An 18,339-nucleotide genomic window follows, 5' to 3' on the forward strand; every position below is an offset into this window, starting at 1 on the left:
TAGGCGCAGTCTGGTATTTACACCCCTACAAAAGACCTGAGTCTGGACTGAAGAGTTCTGCCTGCAGCAGCGCAGTTAACTACTACTGCCAGTTTGTCGCATCGCTCACTGCGACCCGTTCGCACGCCGCCTCTCTCCACCGTATTATTGGGAAATCCATAGCAAAATAGACGGAGGAAGAGTCAGTGAGGCGGAGCCCTCTCCGCACATACGGAAGAACACACAATAGGCGGTATATAAACCGTGGTAAACAAACATAGCGCCGCCGCGCGCGGCTCAGTCCGCAGTCGCCCCCCCGTGGCCCCGCGCGCGGCTCAGTCCGCAGTCGCCCCGCGCGCGGCTCAGTCCGCAGTCGCCCCGCGCGCGGCTCAGTCCGCAGTCGCCCCCGCGCGCGGCTCAGTCCGCAGTCGCCCCCCGTGGCCCCGCGCGCGGCCCAGTCCGCAGTCGCCCCGCGCGCGGCTCAGTCCGCAGTCGCCCCGCGCGCGGCTCAGTCCGCAGTCGCCCCCCGTGCGGCTCAGTCCGCAGTCGCCCCCCCGTGGCCCCGCGCGCGGCCCAGTCCGCAGTCGCCCCGCGCGCGGCCCAGTCCGCAGTCGCCCCCCGTGCGGCTCAGTCCGCGGTCGCCCCCCGTGGCCCCGCGCGCGGCTCAGTCCGCGGTCGCTCCCCGTGGCCCCGCGCGCGGCTCAGTCCGCGGTCGCTCCCCCTGTGGCCCCGCGCGCGGCTCAGTCCGCGAGTCGCTCCCCCTGTGGCCCCGCGCGCGGCTCAGTCCGCGGTCGCTCCCCTGTGGCCCCGCGCGCGGCTCAGTCCGCGGTCGCTCCCCTGTGGCCCCGCGCGCGGCTCAGTCCGCGGTCGCTCCCCTGTGGCCCCGCGCGCGGCTCAGTCCGCGGTCGCTCCCCTGTGGCCCCGCGCGCGGCTCAGTCCGCGGTCGCTCCCCTGTGGCCCCGCGCGCGGCTCAGTCCGCGGTCGCTCCCCTGTGGCCCCGCGCGCGGCTCAGTCCGCGGTCGCTCCCCTGTGGCCCCCGCGCGCGGCTCAGTCCGCGGTCGCTCCCCTGTGGCCCCGCGCGCGGCTCAGTCCGCGGTCGCTCCCCTGTGGCCCCGCGCGCGGCTCAGTCCGCGGTCGCTCCCCTGTGGCCCCGCGCGCGGCTCAGTCCGCGGTCGCTCCCCTGTGGCCCCGCGCGCGGCTCAGTCCGCGGTCGCTCCCCTGTGGCCCCGCGCGCGGCTCAGTCCGCGGTCGCTCCCCTGTGGCCCCGCGCGCGGCTCAGTCCGCGGTCGCTCCCCTGTGGCCCCGCGCGCGGCTCAGTCCGCGGTCGCTCCCCTGTGGCCCCGCGCGCGGCTCAGTCCGCGGTCGCCCCCCTGTGGCCCCGCGCGCGGCTCAGTCCGCGGTCGCTCCCCTGTGGCCCCGCGCGCGGCTCAGTCCGCGGTCGCTCCCCTGTGGCCCCGCGCGCGGCTCAGTCCGCGGTCGCTCCCCTGTGGCCCCGCGCGCGGCTCAGTCCGCGGTCGCTCCCCTGTGGCCCCGCGCGCGGCTCAGTCCGCGGTCGCTCCCCTGTGGCCCCGCGCGCGGCTCAGTCCGCGGTCGCTCCCCTGTGGCCCCGCGCGCGGCTCAGTCCGCGGTCGCTCCCCTGTGGCCCCGCGCGCGGCTCAGTCCGCGGTCGCTCCCCTGTGGCCCCGCGCGCGGCTCAGTCCGCGGTCGCTCCCCTGTGGCCCCGCGCGCGGCTCAGTCCGCGGTCGCTCCCCTGTGGCCCCGCGCGCGGCTCAGTCCGCGGTCGCTCCCCTGTGGCCCCGCGCGCGGCTCAGTCCGCGGTCGCTCCCCTGTGGCCCCGCGCGCGGCTCAGTCCGCGGTCGCTCCCCTGTGGCCCCGCGCGCGGCTCAGTCCGCGGTCGCTCCCCTGTGGCCCCGCGCGCGGCTCAGTCCGCGGTCGCTCCCCTGTGGCCCCGCGCGCGGCTCAGTCCGCGGTCGCTCCCCGTGGCCCCGCGCGCGGCTCAGTCTCCGGTCGCTCCCCGTGGCCCCGCGCGCGGCTCAGTCTCCGGTCGCTCCCCGTGGCCCCGCGCGCGGCTCAGTCCGCGGTCGCTCCCCTGTGGCCCCGCGCGCGGGCTCAGTCCGCGGTCGCTCCCCTGTGGCCCCGCGCGCGGCTCAGTCCGCGGTCGCTCCCCTGTGGCCCCGCGCGCGGCTCAGTCCGCGGTCGCTCCCCTGTGGCCCCGCGCGCGGCTCAGTCCGCGGTCGCTCCCCTGTGGCCCCGCGCGCGGCTCAGTCCGCGGTCGCTCCCCTGTGGCCCCGCGCGCGGCTCAGTCCGCGGTCGCTCCCCCTGTGGCCCCGCGCGCGGCTCAGTCCGCGGTCGCTCCCCTGTGGCCCCGCGCGCGGCTCAGTCCGCGGTCGCTCCCCTGTGGCCCCGCGCGCGGCTCAGTCCGCGGTCGCTCCCCCTGTGGCCCCGCGCGCGGCTCAGTCCGCGGTCGCTCCCCTGTGGCCCCGCGCGCGGCTCAGTCCGCGGTCGCTCCCCTGTGGCCCCGCGCGCGGCTCAGTCCGCGGTCGCTCCCCTGTGGCCCCGCGCGCGGCTCAGTCCGCGGTCGCTCCCCTGTGGCCCCGCGCGCGGCTCAGTCCGCGGTCGCTCCCCTGTGGCCCCGCGCGCGGCTCAGTCCGCGGTCGCTCCCCTGTGGCCCCGCGCGCGGCTCAGTCCGCGGTCGCTCCCCTGTGGCCCCGCGCGCGGCTCAGTCCGCGGTCGCTCCCCTGTGGCCCCGCGCGCGGCTCAGTCCGCGGTCGCTCCCCTGTGGCCCCGCGCGCGGCTCAGTCCGCGGTCGCTCCCCTGTGGCCCCGCGCGCGGCTCAGTCCGCGGTCGCTCCCCTGTGGCCCCGCGCGCGGCTCAGTCCGCGGTCGCTCCCCTGTGGCCCCGCGCGCGGCTCAGTCCGCGGTCGCTCCCCTGTGGCCCCGCGCGCGGCTCAGTCCGCGGTCGCTCCCCTGTGGCCCCGCGCGCGGCTCAGTCCGCGGTCGCTCCCCGTGGCCCCGCGCGCGGCTCAGTCCGCGGTCGCTCCCCGTGGCCCCGCGCGCGGCTCAGTCTCCGGTCGCTCCCCGTGGCCCCGCGCGCGGCTCAGTCTCCGGTCGCTCCCCGTGGCCCCGCGCGCGGCTCAGTCTCCGGTCGCTCCCCGTGGCCCCGCGCGCGGCTCAGTCTCCGGTCGCCCCCCGTGGCCCCGCGCGCGGCTCAGTCTCCGGTCGCTCCCCGTGGCCCCGCGCGCGGCTCAGTCTGCAGTGATTCCTTGTAGCTCCGTGACGTCACGCTTGGAGCCTCCACGTGACCAGCAGGGGCGTGTTTTTTTCTAGAACACGGAGGAAGGCGTGGTCTGTGACGTGACGTCAGGTTGGAGGCGCGCAGACAGAGTACAGCCAATGGCGGCCGGGCCCGCCGGCGGCTTCGGGTTTGAATAGTCTTCGGGCCGGGACAGTGAGGAGGCCGCGGACGGCGGAGGAGCGGGGAGCGCAGCGCAGGTGAGCGGAGGCGGCCGGGGAGCTGTGGGGGCGGGCGGAGGCGCCAGAATACTAACTGCGTCATCAGCGGCGGGGGACCGCGGGGCCGTCACGTGACGCAGGCTATATAATGTCTGCAGTGGGGAGAGAAGCTTCCAGAGCCGCGGGTCACCGGCCGGTGCAGAGAGTGCGGGCCGGAGTGTGACCGCGGGCCGGTGTGATCTGTGCGGAGCCCTCACCAGCCGTCAGACCCCTCAACATACGACACGTCTGCCTCAACATACGACACGTCTGCCGCAACATACGACACGTCTACCGCAGCATACTACACGTCTACCGCAGCATACTACACGTCTGCCCCGCGGCCGCCTACTGCACATGTACCACACGTCTACCACAACATACCACACATCTGCCCCGCGGCTCCGTAGTGAAGCACATGACAATGACCGGCGCAGACGGTGGGGTGGCTGAGATCCCCGGGGGGCGACTGCTGACGGACGGGAGGTTGTCGTGCCATCTTACCCTGCGGGCAGCGCCAGGCGTCACTCCATCGCTGACGCCCCCATAAGCCCACCGCCAGCTTCATAGGGTGGGCGGCTATCCAAGGAGGAGCGGGAAGGTCTTCTGGCCGCCCCCCTGGCGCCGCGGGCACGCGGGCGGACTCCAGTTGTGGGGTCGGTGTTTGCGGCATGGAAGCAGTATTAACACCTGGCTTATTGCTGACGCTGGTGCATGGTGCGTGGCGTGAGCGGAGGAGCCGTGCCCCGTGTGCCCCAGATTCTGCGCCACCGGAGGGGGGGAGTCACTTAGAGTAGCGATAGCTCTGTTGGATTCGCGGGTCGCTGATTCAAAAATTGCTCCGTTCTCATGTGAAAATTTGGGACCTAAAGTGTCTGACGTCCCGCCGGTCACACGGCAGCCGCGTGGCGAGTCCAAGAACCGCTGGTGGCCATGTAAGTGCGGCCCGCGGCCCAGTCACAGGCTGCGCCATTTACTGTCCATCAATATGAGGCGTCACAGAGCAAGATGGCGGACGATGGATGATGGGATCCAATAATTGTGTAGAAATACCCAGCGGGTACTGCAGTGCGCTGAGTCACCGAGACCCCCAGAGGAGGCTGCTGCAGACCCCGGCATGGAGTATCCATCAGGTGTATCCGCTGAGTCACCGAGACCCCCAGAGGAGGCTGCTGCAGACCCCGGCATGGAGTATCCATCAGGTGTATCCGCTGAGTCACCGAGACCCCCAGAGGAGGCTGCTGCAGACCCCGGCATGGAGTATCCATCAGGTGTATCCGCTGAGTCACCGAGACCCCCAGAGGAGGCTGCTGCAGACCCCGGCATGGAGTATCCATCAGGTGTATCCGCTGAGTCACCGAGACCCCCAGAGGAGGCTGCTGCAGACCCCAGAATGGCGTACCCATCAGGTGTATCCACTGAGTCACCGAGACCCCCAGAGGAGGCTGCTGCAGACCCCGGCATGGAGTATCCATCAGGTGTATCCGCTGAGTCACTGAGACCCCCAGAGGAGGCTGCTGCAGACCCCAGAATGGCGTACCCATCAGGTGTATCCGCGGAGTCACCGAGACCCCCAGAGGAGGCTGCTGCAGACCCCAGCATGGAGTATCCATCAGGTGTATCCGCTGAGTCACCGAGACCCCCAGAGGAGGCTGCTGCAGACCCCGGCATGGAGTATCCATCAGGTGTATCCGCTGAGTCACCGAGACCCCCAGAGGAGGCTGCTGTAGACCCCGGCGTGTGCAGACGGTGTGGTCGGGTGGGGGCGTGTGCGGGGAGCGAGGGGCTAATGCCGTGGGATCAGGGAGCGAGGGGCTAATGCCGTGGGATCAGGGAGCGAGGGGCTAATGCCGTGGGATCAGGGAGCGAGGGGCTAATGCCGTGGGATCAGGGAGCGAGGGGCTAATGCCGTGGGATCAGGGAGCGAGGGGCTAATGCCGTGGGATCAGGGAGCGAGGGGCTAATGCCGTGGGATCAGGGAGCGAGGGGTTAATGCCGTGGGATCAGGGAGCGAGGGGTTAATGCCGCGGTCTGCACCCGGCGTCCTCCGTTGTCGCTAACCGCTGTTAGATGAAATTTTGGTTCTTTCTGTTTTTTTGCATGAAGAAATTAAACTGTATGACGGCCGGCCGTAGCACGGACACGTATGTTATCATGGGGAGCCTGATGTGGGGAAAGCTGAGTGAGCGGCCCGGTGGCGCAGCCGGTGGTGGCCGTTGTCTTGTGCCGGTAGTTTCCGGAAGAGTCTGGGGTACATGCAGCGCCACTGGCTGTCGTACGCGGGTGGGGGAGGGGCTCATCCTCTGTGCTGTCAGTGAAGGGTTAAGTCTGCCAGCGCTGTGCAGCCGCACATGAGTACAGTTGTGTTGCAGCTCAGCCTAACCTGCTGCTCCTCTTGTCCCTCCCACCATCCTCCATGTCACGGCCCCAGTGCATGCTGGGAATTGGCATGCAAATACAAGCTGATCTGCCATGAAGGCTGCAGTGGGGCTCCTACCGGCCCCCTGCCGGACCCCCGGCTGCCCCTCAGCCCTGTGAAGTGGACTGAACTTTATAAAGTAGTTGTGCCCCCTCCCCCGTAGTCAGAGGGCTGCAGCGGCCGGAGGGGCCTGTCACTAGTCGCAGCTTCACAGTGAGTTGTCTGCAGCCGAACTCTGCTACTTGTGTGGGATCAGGGGGGAGCGAGGGGTTAATGCTGTGGGATCAAGTAACGAAGGGTTAATGTCATGGCATCAGGGGGGGGGACACGGGGTTAATACTGTGGAATTGGGGGATGGGGGGGTTGGTGCTGGGGCTTTGTAATCTCCTGCCCTGTATGGGGGGCTCATTCTTCTCGCCGTCCTTGCGCTGATACCTTCGTGTTCGGCGGCCGCTAACCGTTATTGACAGCGGAGAAATGAAGTGTTAAAGCTGCGCAACTCTTCAGCAGTAGTAATTGTGTGAACGCTCTGTGCGGCGCGAATCGCGTCCTTCAGCGCAGCGACCAGCGGAGTTAATGACGCCGCGTAATAATCTACACCTCGCTATATACATCGGTGTTTGAATGATCTGCTTGCTGTCAGTGAATGGCAGCGTACTTATTTACATGCGGAGCTTCATTATGTTTTCCTTTGACGCCGGCGCATACTTTGCGGGGCGAGCTGCAGTTTTAGTGCTACCATTTTGGGGTACATATGGAGTTTTCTGTCACTTTTTTATTTGCTTATTTCGCAAAAGAGGCAAAGCAAAGCGTTTTTTGTTTTTTATATTTTATTTTCTTTAGATCATTTGCCTTGCAGGATGAGAGTTACGGATGTGACGGCGACCAACGGGGGTTTGTTTATAAAAAAAAAAAAATTCCTAAGAGAAGAAAGTGCGTCAGTGTGTTAGATTTTTTTTTTCCTTCATTTTATATTAACATTTTTTGTAACTTTTTTTTAACTTTTTTTTTTTTTTGTTAGTGTCTGTAAGGACTTGAACCTGTGATCGCTCTGATATAATGCATTGCAGTACTTCAGTGCATTATCGCTAATAAACAATGGTGTCCGGTTGTCATAGCAACCCATGGCCCTTTTTGATTATGTAGCAGAGGGCTGATGACCTCACAGAGGGTGCCTTGATCAGCATTGATTGTGGCTTGCAAGGGGTTAACAGCAGGGATTGATGTCTCACTGTTCCCCGCTGTTGCAGCCTGTCGGGTGGTGTGGGATCGGCTGCCATCCATTGGAAAGTAAGCTTAGGTCTTGGGGAGTGAAGGGGTTAATACACTCCCAGCTGAAGGTTGTTACATTGTATCCAGTCTGCACAATCTTCTGGACTCCAGACGGATACATTTTAGCAAACGGGACAGCAGAGCGATCTGTGCTGCTCTGAGGGCTGTCCAGACTGGATACAATGTAACAAACCCCCAGCTGTGAGAAGTAGGTCAGGCTGACTATGAATGGCAGCAAGCAGAGGTATTGTAAGGCGGCAGCCCGTTGTTGTGCTGGCAGTGAAGGGGTTAGCGCTGTTATCGCGTCTCTCAGGTGGACTTTGTATAAACGGCTGTAAACTCCTGTTGTGTAACGCGTCCCCCGGGACCCAGCGCCACATCTGTGCCGCCGCTGTACATTACACGGGAACCCGTGCGTCCAGTGCGATTCGTCCTTTGGGAGCAGCGGCGCCTCACCCTTACTAGTACACCAATGGACGCCATACTGAGGGGCGTGGGTGACACGCAGGGGTTTAATAATGGGATTGCACGGATGGCGTCCGTGGTGATCGCCGCTGTGGCTGTATTTATACTTCTAGGGGGACGTTTAGCGCATGATGACAGGGGAGCTCCGCCTCCCAGACCAATCGCCGCGTTGGTCGCTCACACTTGTTTACTGATTATACTGCAGTTGCCAAGCGTTTCGGACGCGTTCACACGGGCGCACTCAGTTCCGGTCCCTGAAATAAGCCGCGTCTTCACGGACCGGCGCCGCGTACAACCTTCTAGTTGTGGGGACTGTGTATTCTGACGCGCAAAAATAAAGCTCGAAGGCCTCATTGATTTCACGCGTATTCGCTGCGTATTTTTGCGCTCCCATTGACTTTCTTTCTGTAATACGAACCAAAAGGCTGCCGCACCACGGGGGAGACTGATTATGACTGCGCCTCCTTCCCATTTTTTTCCCTCCCCACTCTCAAAAATAAAATCGTAAGTTTTTGCGGTAACTTTGCTGCACGAGGGGCGTCTGAGGGAAGAGATGGAACCTGCCGGAAAAGCTTTAGAAAAAAATGCTTACTATTAAAACCTCCATGATGCAGCAGCGCCGCCGCCTCTTCTGATGATCGCCGTGTGCGATTCATAATGGCGTCCCAGCGAGACCACAGGTTAATAATTATATTTCTGAGACTGGGAGGCGAGGTATTAAACCTTTACTGTCTTAGATTTTATAAAAGCTTCTAAACACCCCCTCCGAGTCCCCATGGGAGACTTGAACTTGCGATTGTTTGATTGCAAGCTGCCATGACACCCGAACAGCACCCCCAGCTGGTCGCTCTGATTGCAGCTCTTGACGGCTGCCGTGTACATTTGCTTCCCGTTTGCATGTGTAGACAGCCGGCGTGCGCTGTGTGTGTCAGGAAGGGGTTAATATAATCGGCGCTTGATGTATGAAGAGACGCGCGCCCCACCGTGTATTCAGCCGCCTCTGTGCAGCTAGACAGCAGTAAATGATACGTGAATGTGGCGGCCCACGGCGGCGCACTAGGAAAGTCGCTCAAGTGGGGTTTGTGCCAAAATGTGCAACTTTAGTACCATATTTCTCTCCTAAACCCTCCCTGACCCCCTCTTGTCCGTCTGCGGATCCGCAGCCCAGCGTTCGCACGGACGCGGCAGAGAATCCTTGCCGGCTTCACCTCTTGTAATGAGCGGGTACGATCCGCGAGGTTCCGGCATCCCGTGGCGTCGGTGGGCATCCGCAGTGTTGTTCTCGCAGCGTGGACGGCTGATCCGCAGCTCAGAAGGAAGACGCCACTCATGGTGCTTGTTCTGTGGGGTGGGGGGTCCACTGTGCGCGAATGACACTGTAGTGGGCTTCAGCTGAAGGAAACGAGTGTCTGCTGGGCGATTCACAGTGGGAGGGGCAGCAGCGCAGAGTATTTCAGGGAGGGCTCTTGTGGGGGATGTTGGGCTCTGGGGGTCCTCGGCACGTTGTCCTGATGTATAACTGTTCACGCTGATCTGATGTTCGCTTCTCTCCCCGCAGGTGATTACATGCTGTCTGACCCCAGCGAGCTGTGAGGATGTCGCTACACGGGACCGTGATGGAGTCCCTGCTGACATGGGTAAGCACTGAACCCCGGGTGCATCACATGATCAGTAGAAGCCGGTGCCGCCGACTGCTGTACATACAGCCTGAGAACGTGTCCTCATCCCCCTCCTGCAGCCGCCGGGCTTAGCACAGGGGGTGGAACATGTGCTGACAGCAAGAACCTTCACCCAGGCACAGAAAGGGTTCCATTCACTGCCTGCAATCAGTGATGCTGTGACCCTCTGTAATGAGGTTTATTTACAGCCGGTTACACAGTACCTTTCACTCCTTCTTTTTTTTTTTTTTTCCTTGAAAAGAAGTGAAAATCTGAGCACTCGCTCCACTAATCTCTCTCCTGTGACTTAACCCCGCAGACACCGCAGTCGCTGCTGCCCGGGGCACCTAGGGGGTCGTAGGATTGTTTAAAAAATTAAAATCAGCAAACTCCACATAATTGGCATCACCACATCCAGCACAGCAGAGTCCATACAAGGTCATTGCCCCCCCATACCATCACACCATCAGGGGGCAGTGTGGCGCTCCACAGCAAAGGCAGAATTGAGGCGCTCACCCCGAGGTCTCCAGACACGAACACGGCTGTCGCCAGCGCCCAAATTAAACCTGGGCTCATCGCTGAAGACACCCAGTTCCCCTCCGTAGCGTCCAGTTTCATCGCTCATGACGTCACTTCAGAGTATAATGGGGGCCGAGGGTCCTTCAGCCGAGCTCCTGGCAATGGTTCCCACAGACACGGGTGTAATGATGGATGGTGGACAACGAAACAGTCGGAGCTGCTGCTGCTTGCAGTCAGAAGGAGCCCCTTTGCTTGAACTGCCTGCTTTCCAGGGACCTCCACCGCCATGTCCTACAGGGTCCTCAACTTGAACGGGCTCTCTGTCTCTTGGTAACAGATAGAGATGAGCGGGCATCCAAATGCTCGGGTCCGCGTTATTCGAGTCGAGCTTTTTGTAAAATTCGAGCGCTCTACTCGAGTAACGAACCCCATTGACTACAATGGGAGACTCGAGCATTTTTGTATGTGGACGCAGGGTCCAGAGGTGTTTCCCTCCCTCCCTCTTCCTGCCAGACCAAAAATTTTCAAATGACGCGCACTGCGTCGCGGCAGGGAGGGGCCAAAACAGGCACGTCACCGCGGGTCCCGTCAGCTTATTGGGACCTCAATTAGGTCTTGAATGTAATACAATTGTCTCCCTGCGAGACGTTTCCCTTCGGCACTGTCTTGGACTGCAGCCTTCCTGGTAGCTGTCCTTGTAGCCGCTGCGTCGCCGAGCTCGCCGCGTCCTCATGCAGGTCGGCCCTTCGCTGTTTCTATCCTCCAACGAAGACCCCGTGCCGCCCTCCTCCTGTCCGGACCTTTACCCCCTGCGGAGCGTCATCTGCACACGCCTGATGCCGGGCTCTGTGGATCTACCCTTTCGGCTGCTCGGATTCTTTGTTCTTCTTCCCTGTCGGCCCTTGTGGAGGTCTGGTGGCCTCCAAGTCCTCCATCCAGGGGCCTGCCGTGCCAAATAGAGGACTCTGTACTCCCCTGCCCCCCCCTTACTTGTAGGGCAGTGGATGCATCCCGGCGTCCCGTAACTCTTCTGCTGCGACTTGGTCTCTGCTTCACACGTTCACGAAGCTTTACAGGCTGCGGACGTCTGCGTCTTCTGATGCTCGCGGTCGCAGGATCCTGTACAATAGCCGTACTATCCTTTTCGGATGTTGGGGGCGCAGCACCCACCTGTTTCGGGGGCATCGGCTGTTCTCTGTTCTGGGCTGCTCCTGGTACTACTTTGTCTTGTATGTTGTACTCCGCATGTCCCGGTGGCCCTCGGGCTCTTCTCTCCGGCTGCGGCGCACACGGATGTCGCAGAGGGGCGGTGGGAGGAGGGATCAAAACGTCGTCTAGAATCCAAAATCGTGCCTAAAGAAACTGCAGCACCTCCCGAAGACAACAGTGGGGACATGGGTGAAATACAGCAAAAAATGGGCATGTAAGCTGGGTCTCATCGCACCGACCACGGAGTAACGTTACCGGGTCATGGCTGTGCGCTGTAGAAACCAGACACCCTCTTAAGGTGGTGGAGTTACTGTGTCTTTTTTTTTTTTTTTTTTTTTTTAACCCATTTCACTCCACTTTAAAATTTTTACAAGTATTCCAGTACATTGCCCGGTAGCCCTAAGGCCGGCGTCACAAGCGTAAGCGCAGAACGTGCCGCACAATTGTGCAAATGAAATGCGTGCGCAAAATCATGTGAATTCAGTGGGTTCTATTCACTGCATATTACGCGCACAAATCTTCGGTGCGCTGTGCGACTGTTTGTGTGAATACGCCCTTAAGGTACCACTGACAAATACAAGCCGCCCTCCGACAGCGGCGTCCGCGGATAAATAAGCGTTATCGTTTGTTTAGTTTTTTAAGAAAGTATGAAGAAAAAAATGAGGGGAAAAATCTGCGTCATTAAGGGGTTAATATTACCTGATGCAGAATAAGCCCGCTGCGGTCTTCTCTGGGCAGTGACGCCAACCGCGGCGTCGCCTCCACAATGAATTGGCTCGCTCTCACAGCCCGTTTTTTCAGTGTTTAGCGCCGCTTTTGAATTGCTGTAAAACGCCTCCATTGGGGCTTCTCAGACGAGCGGTCGAGCGCGACGTTCTGTAACATTGCAATTTTCGACCACCGCTCTATTTTAGTGCGTTTCAGCTATTTTTTTTTTTTTTATGCACCTCGTTAGCCGTTGCAGTGATGGGTGCGGTGAACGCTGTTAAACGCTGTCGCATGTGTTTGATAACGCCGTTCGAAAATGCTGTTAAACGCCCGGTTTTACAGACGCCGGTGTGTAAGGCGTTACTGCCTTATTAGTGGTCTATGTGACACGCCGCTTTTAACTTGTTCTTTGATCTTTCCTTCCAGGTCAACAGCCTGAAGGTGGAGGAGCCCATCGAGCGGCTCTCGCAGATGGAAGACCTCAACATCTTCATCAAAATCATCACAAAGCTGTAAGTGGCGTAATGATGTCCCTCCTCCAGGGGGCGCTGGGCTGGAGTGCCTCCATAATGACCGCTGTGTAATGATGTCCCTCCTCCAGGGGGCGCTGGGCTGGAGTGCCTCCATAATGACCACCGTGTAATGATGGCCCTCCTCCAGGGGGCGCTGGGCTGGAGTGCCTCCATAATGACCACCGTGTAATGATGGCCCTCCTCCAGGGGGCGCTGGGCTGCAGTGCCTCCATAATGACCACCGTGTAATGATGGCCCTCCTCCAGGGGGCGCTGGGCTGTAGTGCCTCCATAATAACCACCGTGTAATGATGTCCCTCCTCCAGGTGGCGCTGGGCTGGAGTGCCTCCATAATGACCAACGTGTAATGATGGCCCTCCTCCAGGGGGCGCTGGGCTGGAGTGCCTCCATAATGACCACTGTGTAATGATGGCCCTCCTCCAGGGGGCGCTGGACTGGAGTGCCTCCATAATGACCACTGTGTAATGATGGCCCTCCTCCAGGGGGCGCTGGACTGGAGTGCCTCCATAATGACCACTGTGTAATGATGTCCCTCCTCCAGGGGGCGCTGGGCTGGAGTGCCTCCATAATGACCACTGTGTAATGATGGCCCTCCTCCAGGGGGCGCTGGGCTGGAGTGCTTCCATAATGACCACTGTGTAATGATGGCCCTCCTCCAGGGGGCGCTGGGCTGGAGTGCCTCCTTAATGACGGCCCCTCTGGACGGTTCTGCGTTTTCTGATTTTATGTAAACCTTAATCTTTGTCCGATGCAGAAGTTCTGACCACCTGTAATCCTGTTTTTGGATGGCTCACTATTTTCAAGATCTCTGCTTGTTGTCAGTGAGCGGATGCATTATAGTTATCGCCCATCCACAGGATAGGTTGATGGAGTTGGACACAAGGACAGGAATGGAGGTCTGGTAACTAATGCAGCACCCCCTTAGGAAGGAGAAGGTTGAATGCAGAGGCGGTCGGCCGTGCCCCTGCTGCTCCATCCATCTCTGCCGGAGGTAGCCGGGCGCTGTACATGGCCATCCCTGCTGCTCCTCACTGCCAGGGGCGCTGTAAGGATTCTGTTACTATGCCCTGAGGGGTGCCCAGAGCCCGCTCCGTACCCCGAGGCTATCCGCTGTTTCTGACCGCCGCCGGTAACTGCCGTGATTAGAGTAAACGGTGGGAGGAGGGCGGCCTTCGCATCCCGTCAGTATTCCCCACAGTGCGCTAGAATGGCAGCACAAAACTTGCTGAAGCCTCCCAGGGCCGCCCGGCGATCAGTGCTGCAGCATTACAGTATGCAGTGCAAGTGATCAGATGATCACAAGGGTGATCGAGGGGCCCACCCCCCCAGGAGGGACAGCAGGGTTACTACTAACATTCCCACCGCTTCCCGAAGCAAGGTGGCACAGAGAAGCCCCAACGCCTCTGGGACCCACTAGAGGAGGTCCTCTCCTAGAGATCCGTGGGCTCCCCTCCCCCCACCAAAGATATGGCGGGGATCACGCTGGACATCAGCGCCTCGGACTCTTCCTCCAGGGAATGCCCCCTTCACGCAGAACGAGAATTGGACTATTCCCGCTTGCCTGAACGAGCAGCTGGTGATGCCACCTCAAGCTCGTCCGCGCCGGGCGGCGTGTGCAGACCCTTCTCCTTCACTAACCGTTCAGCGCTTCACATTCCTATGAACGGCACAATACATGCCCGAGGCGCTGTTGATCTCTATACCTGCTGTTGATGATGGGAGTTGTCCTCCACCTGTACCAGGACTGCCAACGACCTCCTGGCGCCCGTCCCAGAGATGTTCCACCAAACCGGTCCCGACCAATAGAAAGTAATTTATTTGTCGACAGCTCAGACGTAGCGGCCATCCCCGGGGGGGTCTATAGTTGATAGCGCTGAGGATCAGGTTGTCATTTATGCTGACCCGCTATGTACATGTATTACAGGAACGGCAACGCCGATGAAGCCGCCCGCATTCTGAAGCAGCCGCAGGAAGAAAGGCTGAAGTTCTTACAGAGTAAGACTGAGGGGCGATCAGCGGCAAATGCTTTAGGGAGGGGGTCATACAATAGGGGACATACATTCACTGTCCTTACAGCCCAAGTCCCACTCGGAGGACTTTCTTCAGGCTTATATATATATTACACACACACAGAACTACTGTGTGCATAAACTACTTCACTTATCCTGTATTATACCCCAGAGCTGCACTCACTATTCTGCCGGTGGAGTCACTGTGTACATACATTACTTATCCTGTACTGATCCTGAGTTACATCCTGTATTATACTCCAGAGCTGCACTCACTATTCTGCTGGTGGAGTCACTGTGTACATACATAACGTATCCTGTACTGATCCTGAGCTACATCCTGTATTATACTCCAGAGCTGTACTCACTATTCTGCTGGTGGGGTCACTGTGTACATACATTACTTATCCTGTACTGACCCTGAGTTACATCCTGTATTTTACCCCAGAGCTGCACTCACTATTCTGCTGGTGGAGTCACTGTGTACATACATTACTTATCCTGTACTGATCCTGAGTTATATCCTGTATTATACTCCAGAGCTGCACTCACTATTCTGCTGGGGAAGTCACTGTGTACATACATTACTTATCCTGTACTGCTCCTGAGTTACATGCTGTATTATACTGCAGAGCTGCACTCTCTATTCTGGTGGTGGAGTCACTGTGTACATACATTACTTATCCTGTACTGACACTGAGTTACATCCTGTATTATACCCCAGAGCTGCACTCACTATTCTGCTGGTGGAGTCACTATGTACATACATTACTTATCCTGTACTGCTCCGGAGTTACATCCTGTATTATACTCCAGAGCTGCACTCACTATTCTGCTGGTGGAGTCACTGTGTGCATACATTACTTATCCTGTACTGACCCTGAGTTACATCCTGTATTATACTCCAGAGCTGCACTCACTATTCTGCCGGTGGGGTCACTGTGTACATACATTACTTATCCTGTACTGATCCTGAGTTACACCCTGTATTATACCCCAGAGCTGCACTCACTATTCTGCTGGTGGAGTCACTGTGTCCATACATTACTGATCCTGAGTTACATCCTGTATTATACTCCACAGCTGCACTCACTATTCTGTCGGTGGAGTCACTGTGTACATACATTACTTATCCTGTACTGACCCTGAGTTACATCCTGTATTATACTCCAGAGCTGCAGTCACTATTCTGCTGGTGGAGTCACTGTGTACATACATTACTTATCCTGTACTGATCCGGAGTTACATCCTGTATTATACCCCAGAGCTGCACTCACTATTCTGCTGGTGGAGTCACTGTGTACATACATTACTTATCCTGTACTGCTCCTGAGTTACATGCTGTATTATACTCCAGAGCTGCACTCACTATTCTGCCGGTGGAGTCACTGTGTACATACATTACTTATCCTGTACTGCTCCGGAGTTACATCCTGTATTATACCCCAGAGCTGTGCTCACTATTCTGCTGGTGGAGTCACTGTGTACATACATTACTTATCCTGTACTGATCCTGAGTTACATCCTGTATTATACCCCAGAGCTGCACTCACTATTCTGCAGGTGGAGTCACTGTGTACATACATTACTTATCCTGTACTGCCCCTGAGTTACATCCTGTATTATACTCCAGAGCTGCACTCACTATTCTGCTGGTGGAGTCACTGTGTACATACATTACTTATCCTGTACTGACCCTGAGTTACATCCTGTATTATACTCCAGAGCTGCACTCACTATTCTGCTGGTGGAGTCACTGTGTACATACATTACTTATCCTGTACTGCTCCGGAGTTACATCCTGTATTATACTCCAGAGCTGCACTCACTATTCTGCTATGACTTCCCGCAGTGCGGTCACTGATCTGTTGTCTCATCTCGGTGGTGTCGGCACAGTGTTTTGGGGCTTCTATAAAGTATTACTATAAGGAAGCTGAGTATCTCCTGTTGCTCCCCCTACAGGGCACTGCAGATGTGGCTCTAGAGCGGAGGACTTGGTCAATTGGCAGAAGATCTTACATGGCGAGAACAGTGATCTAGAGATCTGTAAGGTAACGGATGTGGATCTGTAGGGGTGGGGGATTGTAGTAACGTGGCGCGGCACCCGAGATCAGCGTCGCAGTAAACCTCGTAAGTTGTGCCGCTGTTGTAGAATGACTCCTCCAACCTCCCTCCTTCCTTCAGGTCATCGTTCTGCTCTTCTACGTCTCCAACATGAAGTGTAAGAACACTCAGGAGTGGGAGATGTTTGACCACAAGACGCAGGTGAGTCCGTCATCCCCACGGTGAGAGGGGGGGTGTTAGAGGAGCGCACCGTCCTGACCGTCTCCGTGTCTTCTTGCAGACCGAGCTCGCCTCCATCCTGAGGTTCATTCTGGACAATGAAGATGATTTGTCAGTCGATGATAAACTTATCCACTTCCTGCAGAGGAAAGGTACGGCTCTAAAGACCCTCCACCTTCAAGACCAGAGACTGGTTTTTTCCCGCTCTTCAGTTTTCGGTCCCCGCCCCCGAGCGTCATAACGCTTATATTTTATTTCTTATATGTTTCTAGAAGGTCCTGATATTTATTACTTTTTTCTTTTTAGATATTTTTATAAATGATTACACTTTTTTTTACTACTTTCTTGCCTCCTACTCGGGGACTCGAACTTGTGATCACTTGTACTACTTTACTGCTAATTACATGCTCCATAGCAGTTAACCAGCCAGATCCACAGAGGTGAACAGCAACAGGAAAAAAAGAAAGTTCTTGGTTCCCAACGACAAAAGCGCTGACTGTGATGCGGAGTTGGTGGCTCCGACCGGGCAGTCACTGTGTAAAAACTGACTTGGGTCCAAGACTTGCTGCTGAAGACTGTTTATAGCAAAATTGTCTTTATAGTCGTAACGTTCTGCTCTCTACAGGCACCACTAGGGGGCGCTCACTACATACAGATGGTGCACAGGCACCACTAGGGGGGGCGCTCACTGCATACAGGTGGTGCACAGGCACCACTAGGGGGGGCGCTCACTACATACAGATTGTGTACAGGCGCCACTAGGGGGCGCTCACTGCATACAGATTGTGTACAGGCGCCACTAGGGGGCGCTCACTGCATACAGATTGTGTACAGGCACCACTAGGGGGCGCTCACTACATACAGATTGTGTACAGGCACCACTAGGGGGCGCTCACTACATACAGATTGTGTACAGGCACCACTAGGAGGAGCTCACTACATACAGATTATATACAGGCACCACTAGGGGGCGCTCACTACATACAGATTGTGTACAGGCACCACTAGGAGGAGCTCACTACATACAGATTGTGTACAGGCACCACTAGGAGGAGCTCACTACATACAGATTATATACAGGCACCACTAGGGGGCGCTCGCTGCATACAGATGGTGCACAGGCACCACTAGGGGGCGCTCGCTGCATACAGATGGTGCACAGGCACCACTAGGGGGCGCTCGCTGCATACAGATTGTGTACAGGCACCACTAGGGGGCGCTCGCTGCATACAGATGGTGCACAGGCACCACTAGGGGGCGCTCGCTGCATACAGGTGGTGCACAGGCACCACTAGGGGGCGCTCGCTGCATACAGGTGGTGCACAGGCACCACTAGGGGGCGCTCGCTGCATACAGGTGGTGCACAGGCACCACTAGGGGGCGCTCGCTGCATACAGGTGGTGCACAGGCACCACTAGGGGGCGCTCGCTGCATACAGGTGGTGCACAGGCACCACTAGGGGGCGCTCGCTGCATACAGTTGGTGCACAGGCACCACTAGGGGGCGCTCGCTGCATACAGGTGGTGCACAGGCACCACTAGGGGGCGCTCGCTGCATACAGGTGGTGCACAGGCACCACTAGGGGGCGCTCGCTGCATACAGGTGGTGCACAGGCACCACTAGGGGGCGCTCGCTGCATACAGGTGGTGCACAGGCACCACTAGGGGGCGCTCGCTGCATACAGGTGGTGCACAGGCACCACTAGGGGGCGCTCGCTGCATACAGGTGGTGCACAGGCACCACTAGGGGGCGCTCGCTGCATACAGGTGGTGCACAGGCACCACTAGGGGGCGCT

General features: G+C 58.7%; 2 protein-coding genes across 4 annotated transcripts in view; both read left to right on the plus strand.

Moving 5' to 3' along the window:
* Nucleotides 1-3,326: 3,326 nt before the first annotated feature.
* Nucleotides 3,327-18,339, plus strand: part of NUMA1 (nuclear mitotic apparatus protein 1) — a 48,962-nt gene continuing 33,949 nt past the window's right edge. For 2 of the 3 annotated variants that reach the window (XM_066588396.1, XM_066588398.1), the window contains exons 1-7: nt 3,327-3,470; nt 9,185-9,263; nt 12,147-12,232; nt 14,177-14,247; nt 16,224-16,312; nt 16,446-16,526; nt 16,606-16,696. In XM_066588396.1, the coding sequence (XP_066444493.1) occupies nt 9,222-9,263; nt 12,147-12,232; nt 14,177-14,247; nt 16,224-16,312; nt 16,446-16,526; nt 16,606-16,696 (460 nt within the window). In that variant the 5' untranslated portion in view covers nt 3,327-3,470; nt 9,185-9,221. Of the gene's footprint in view, nt 3,471-5,874; nt 6,103-9,184; nt 9,264-12,146; nt 12,233-14,176; nt 14,248-16,223; nt 16,313-16,445; nt 16,527-16,605; nt 16,697-18,339 lie in introns of those variants that run through there. The other variant, XM_066588397.1, reaches the window with a different exon arrangement.
* Nucleotides 4,588-5,289, plus strand: LOC136607172 (coiled-coil domain-containing protein 8 homolog). Its single transcript, XM_066589027.1, has one exon. It carries the CDS (start codon nt 4,588-4,590, stop codon nt 5,287-5,289), a length of 702 nt encoding a protein of 233 aa, XP_066445124.1.

Source organism: Eleutherodactylus coqui, chromosome 1, assembly GCF_035609145.1.
Source record: "Eleutherodactylus coqui strain aEleCoq1 chromosome 1, aEleCoq1.hap1, whole genome shotgun sequence".
NCBI classification, from domain to species: domain Eukaryota; kingdom Metazoa; phylum Chordata; class Amphibia; order Anura; family Eleutherodactylidae; genus Eleutherodactylus; species Eleutherodactylus coqui.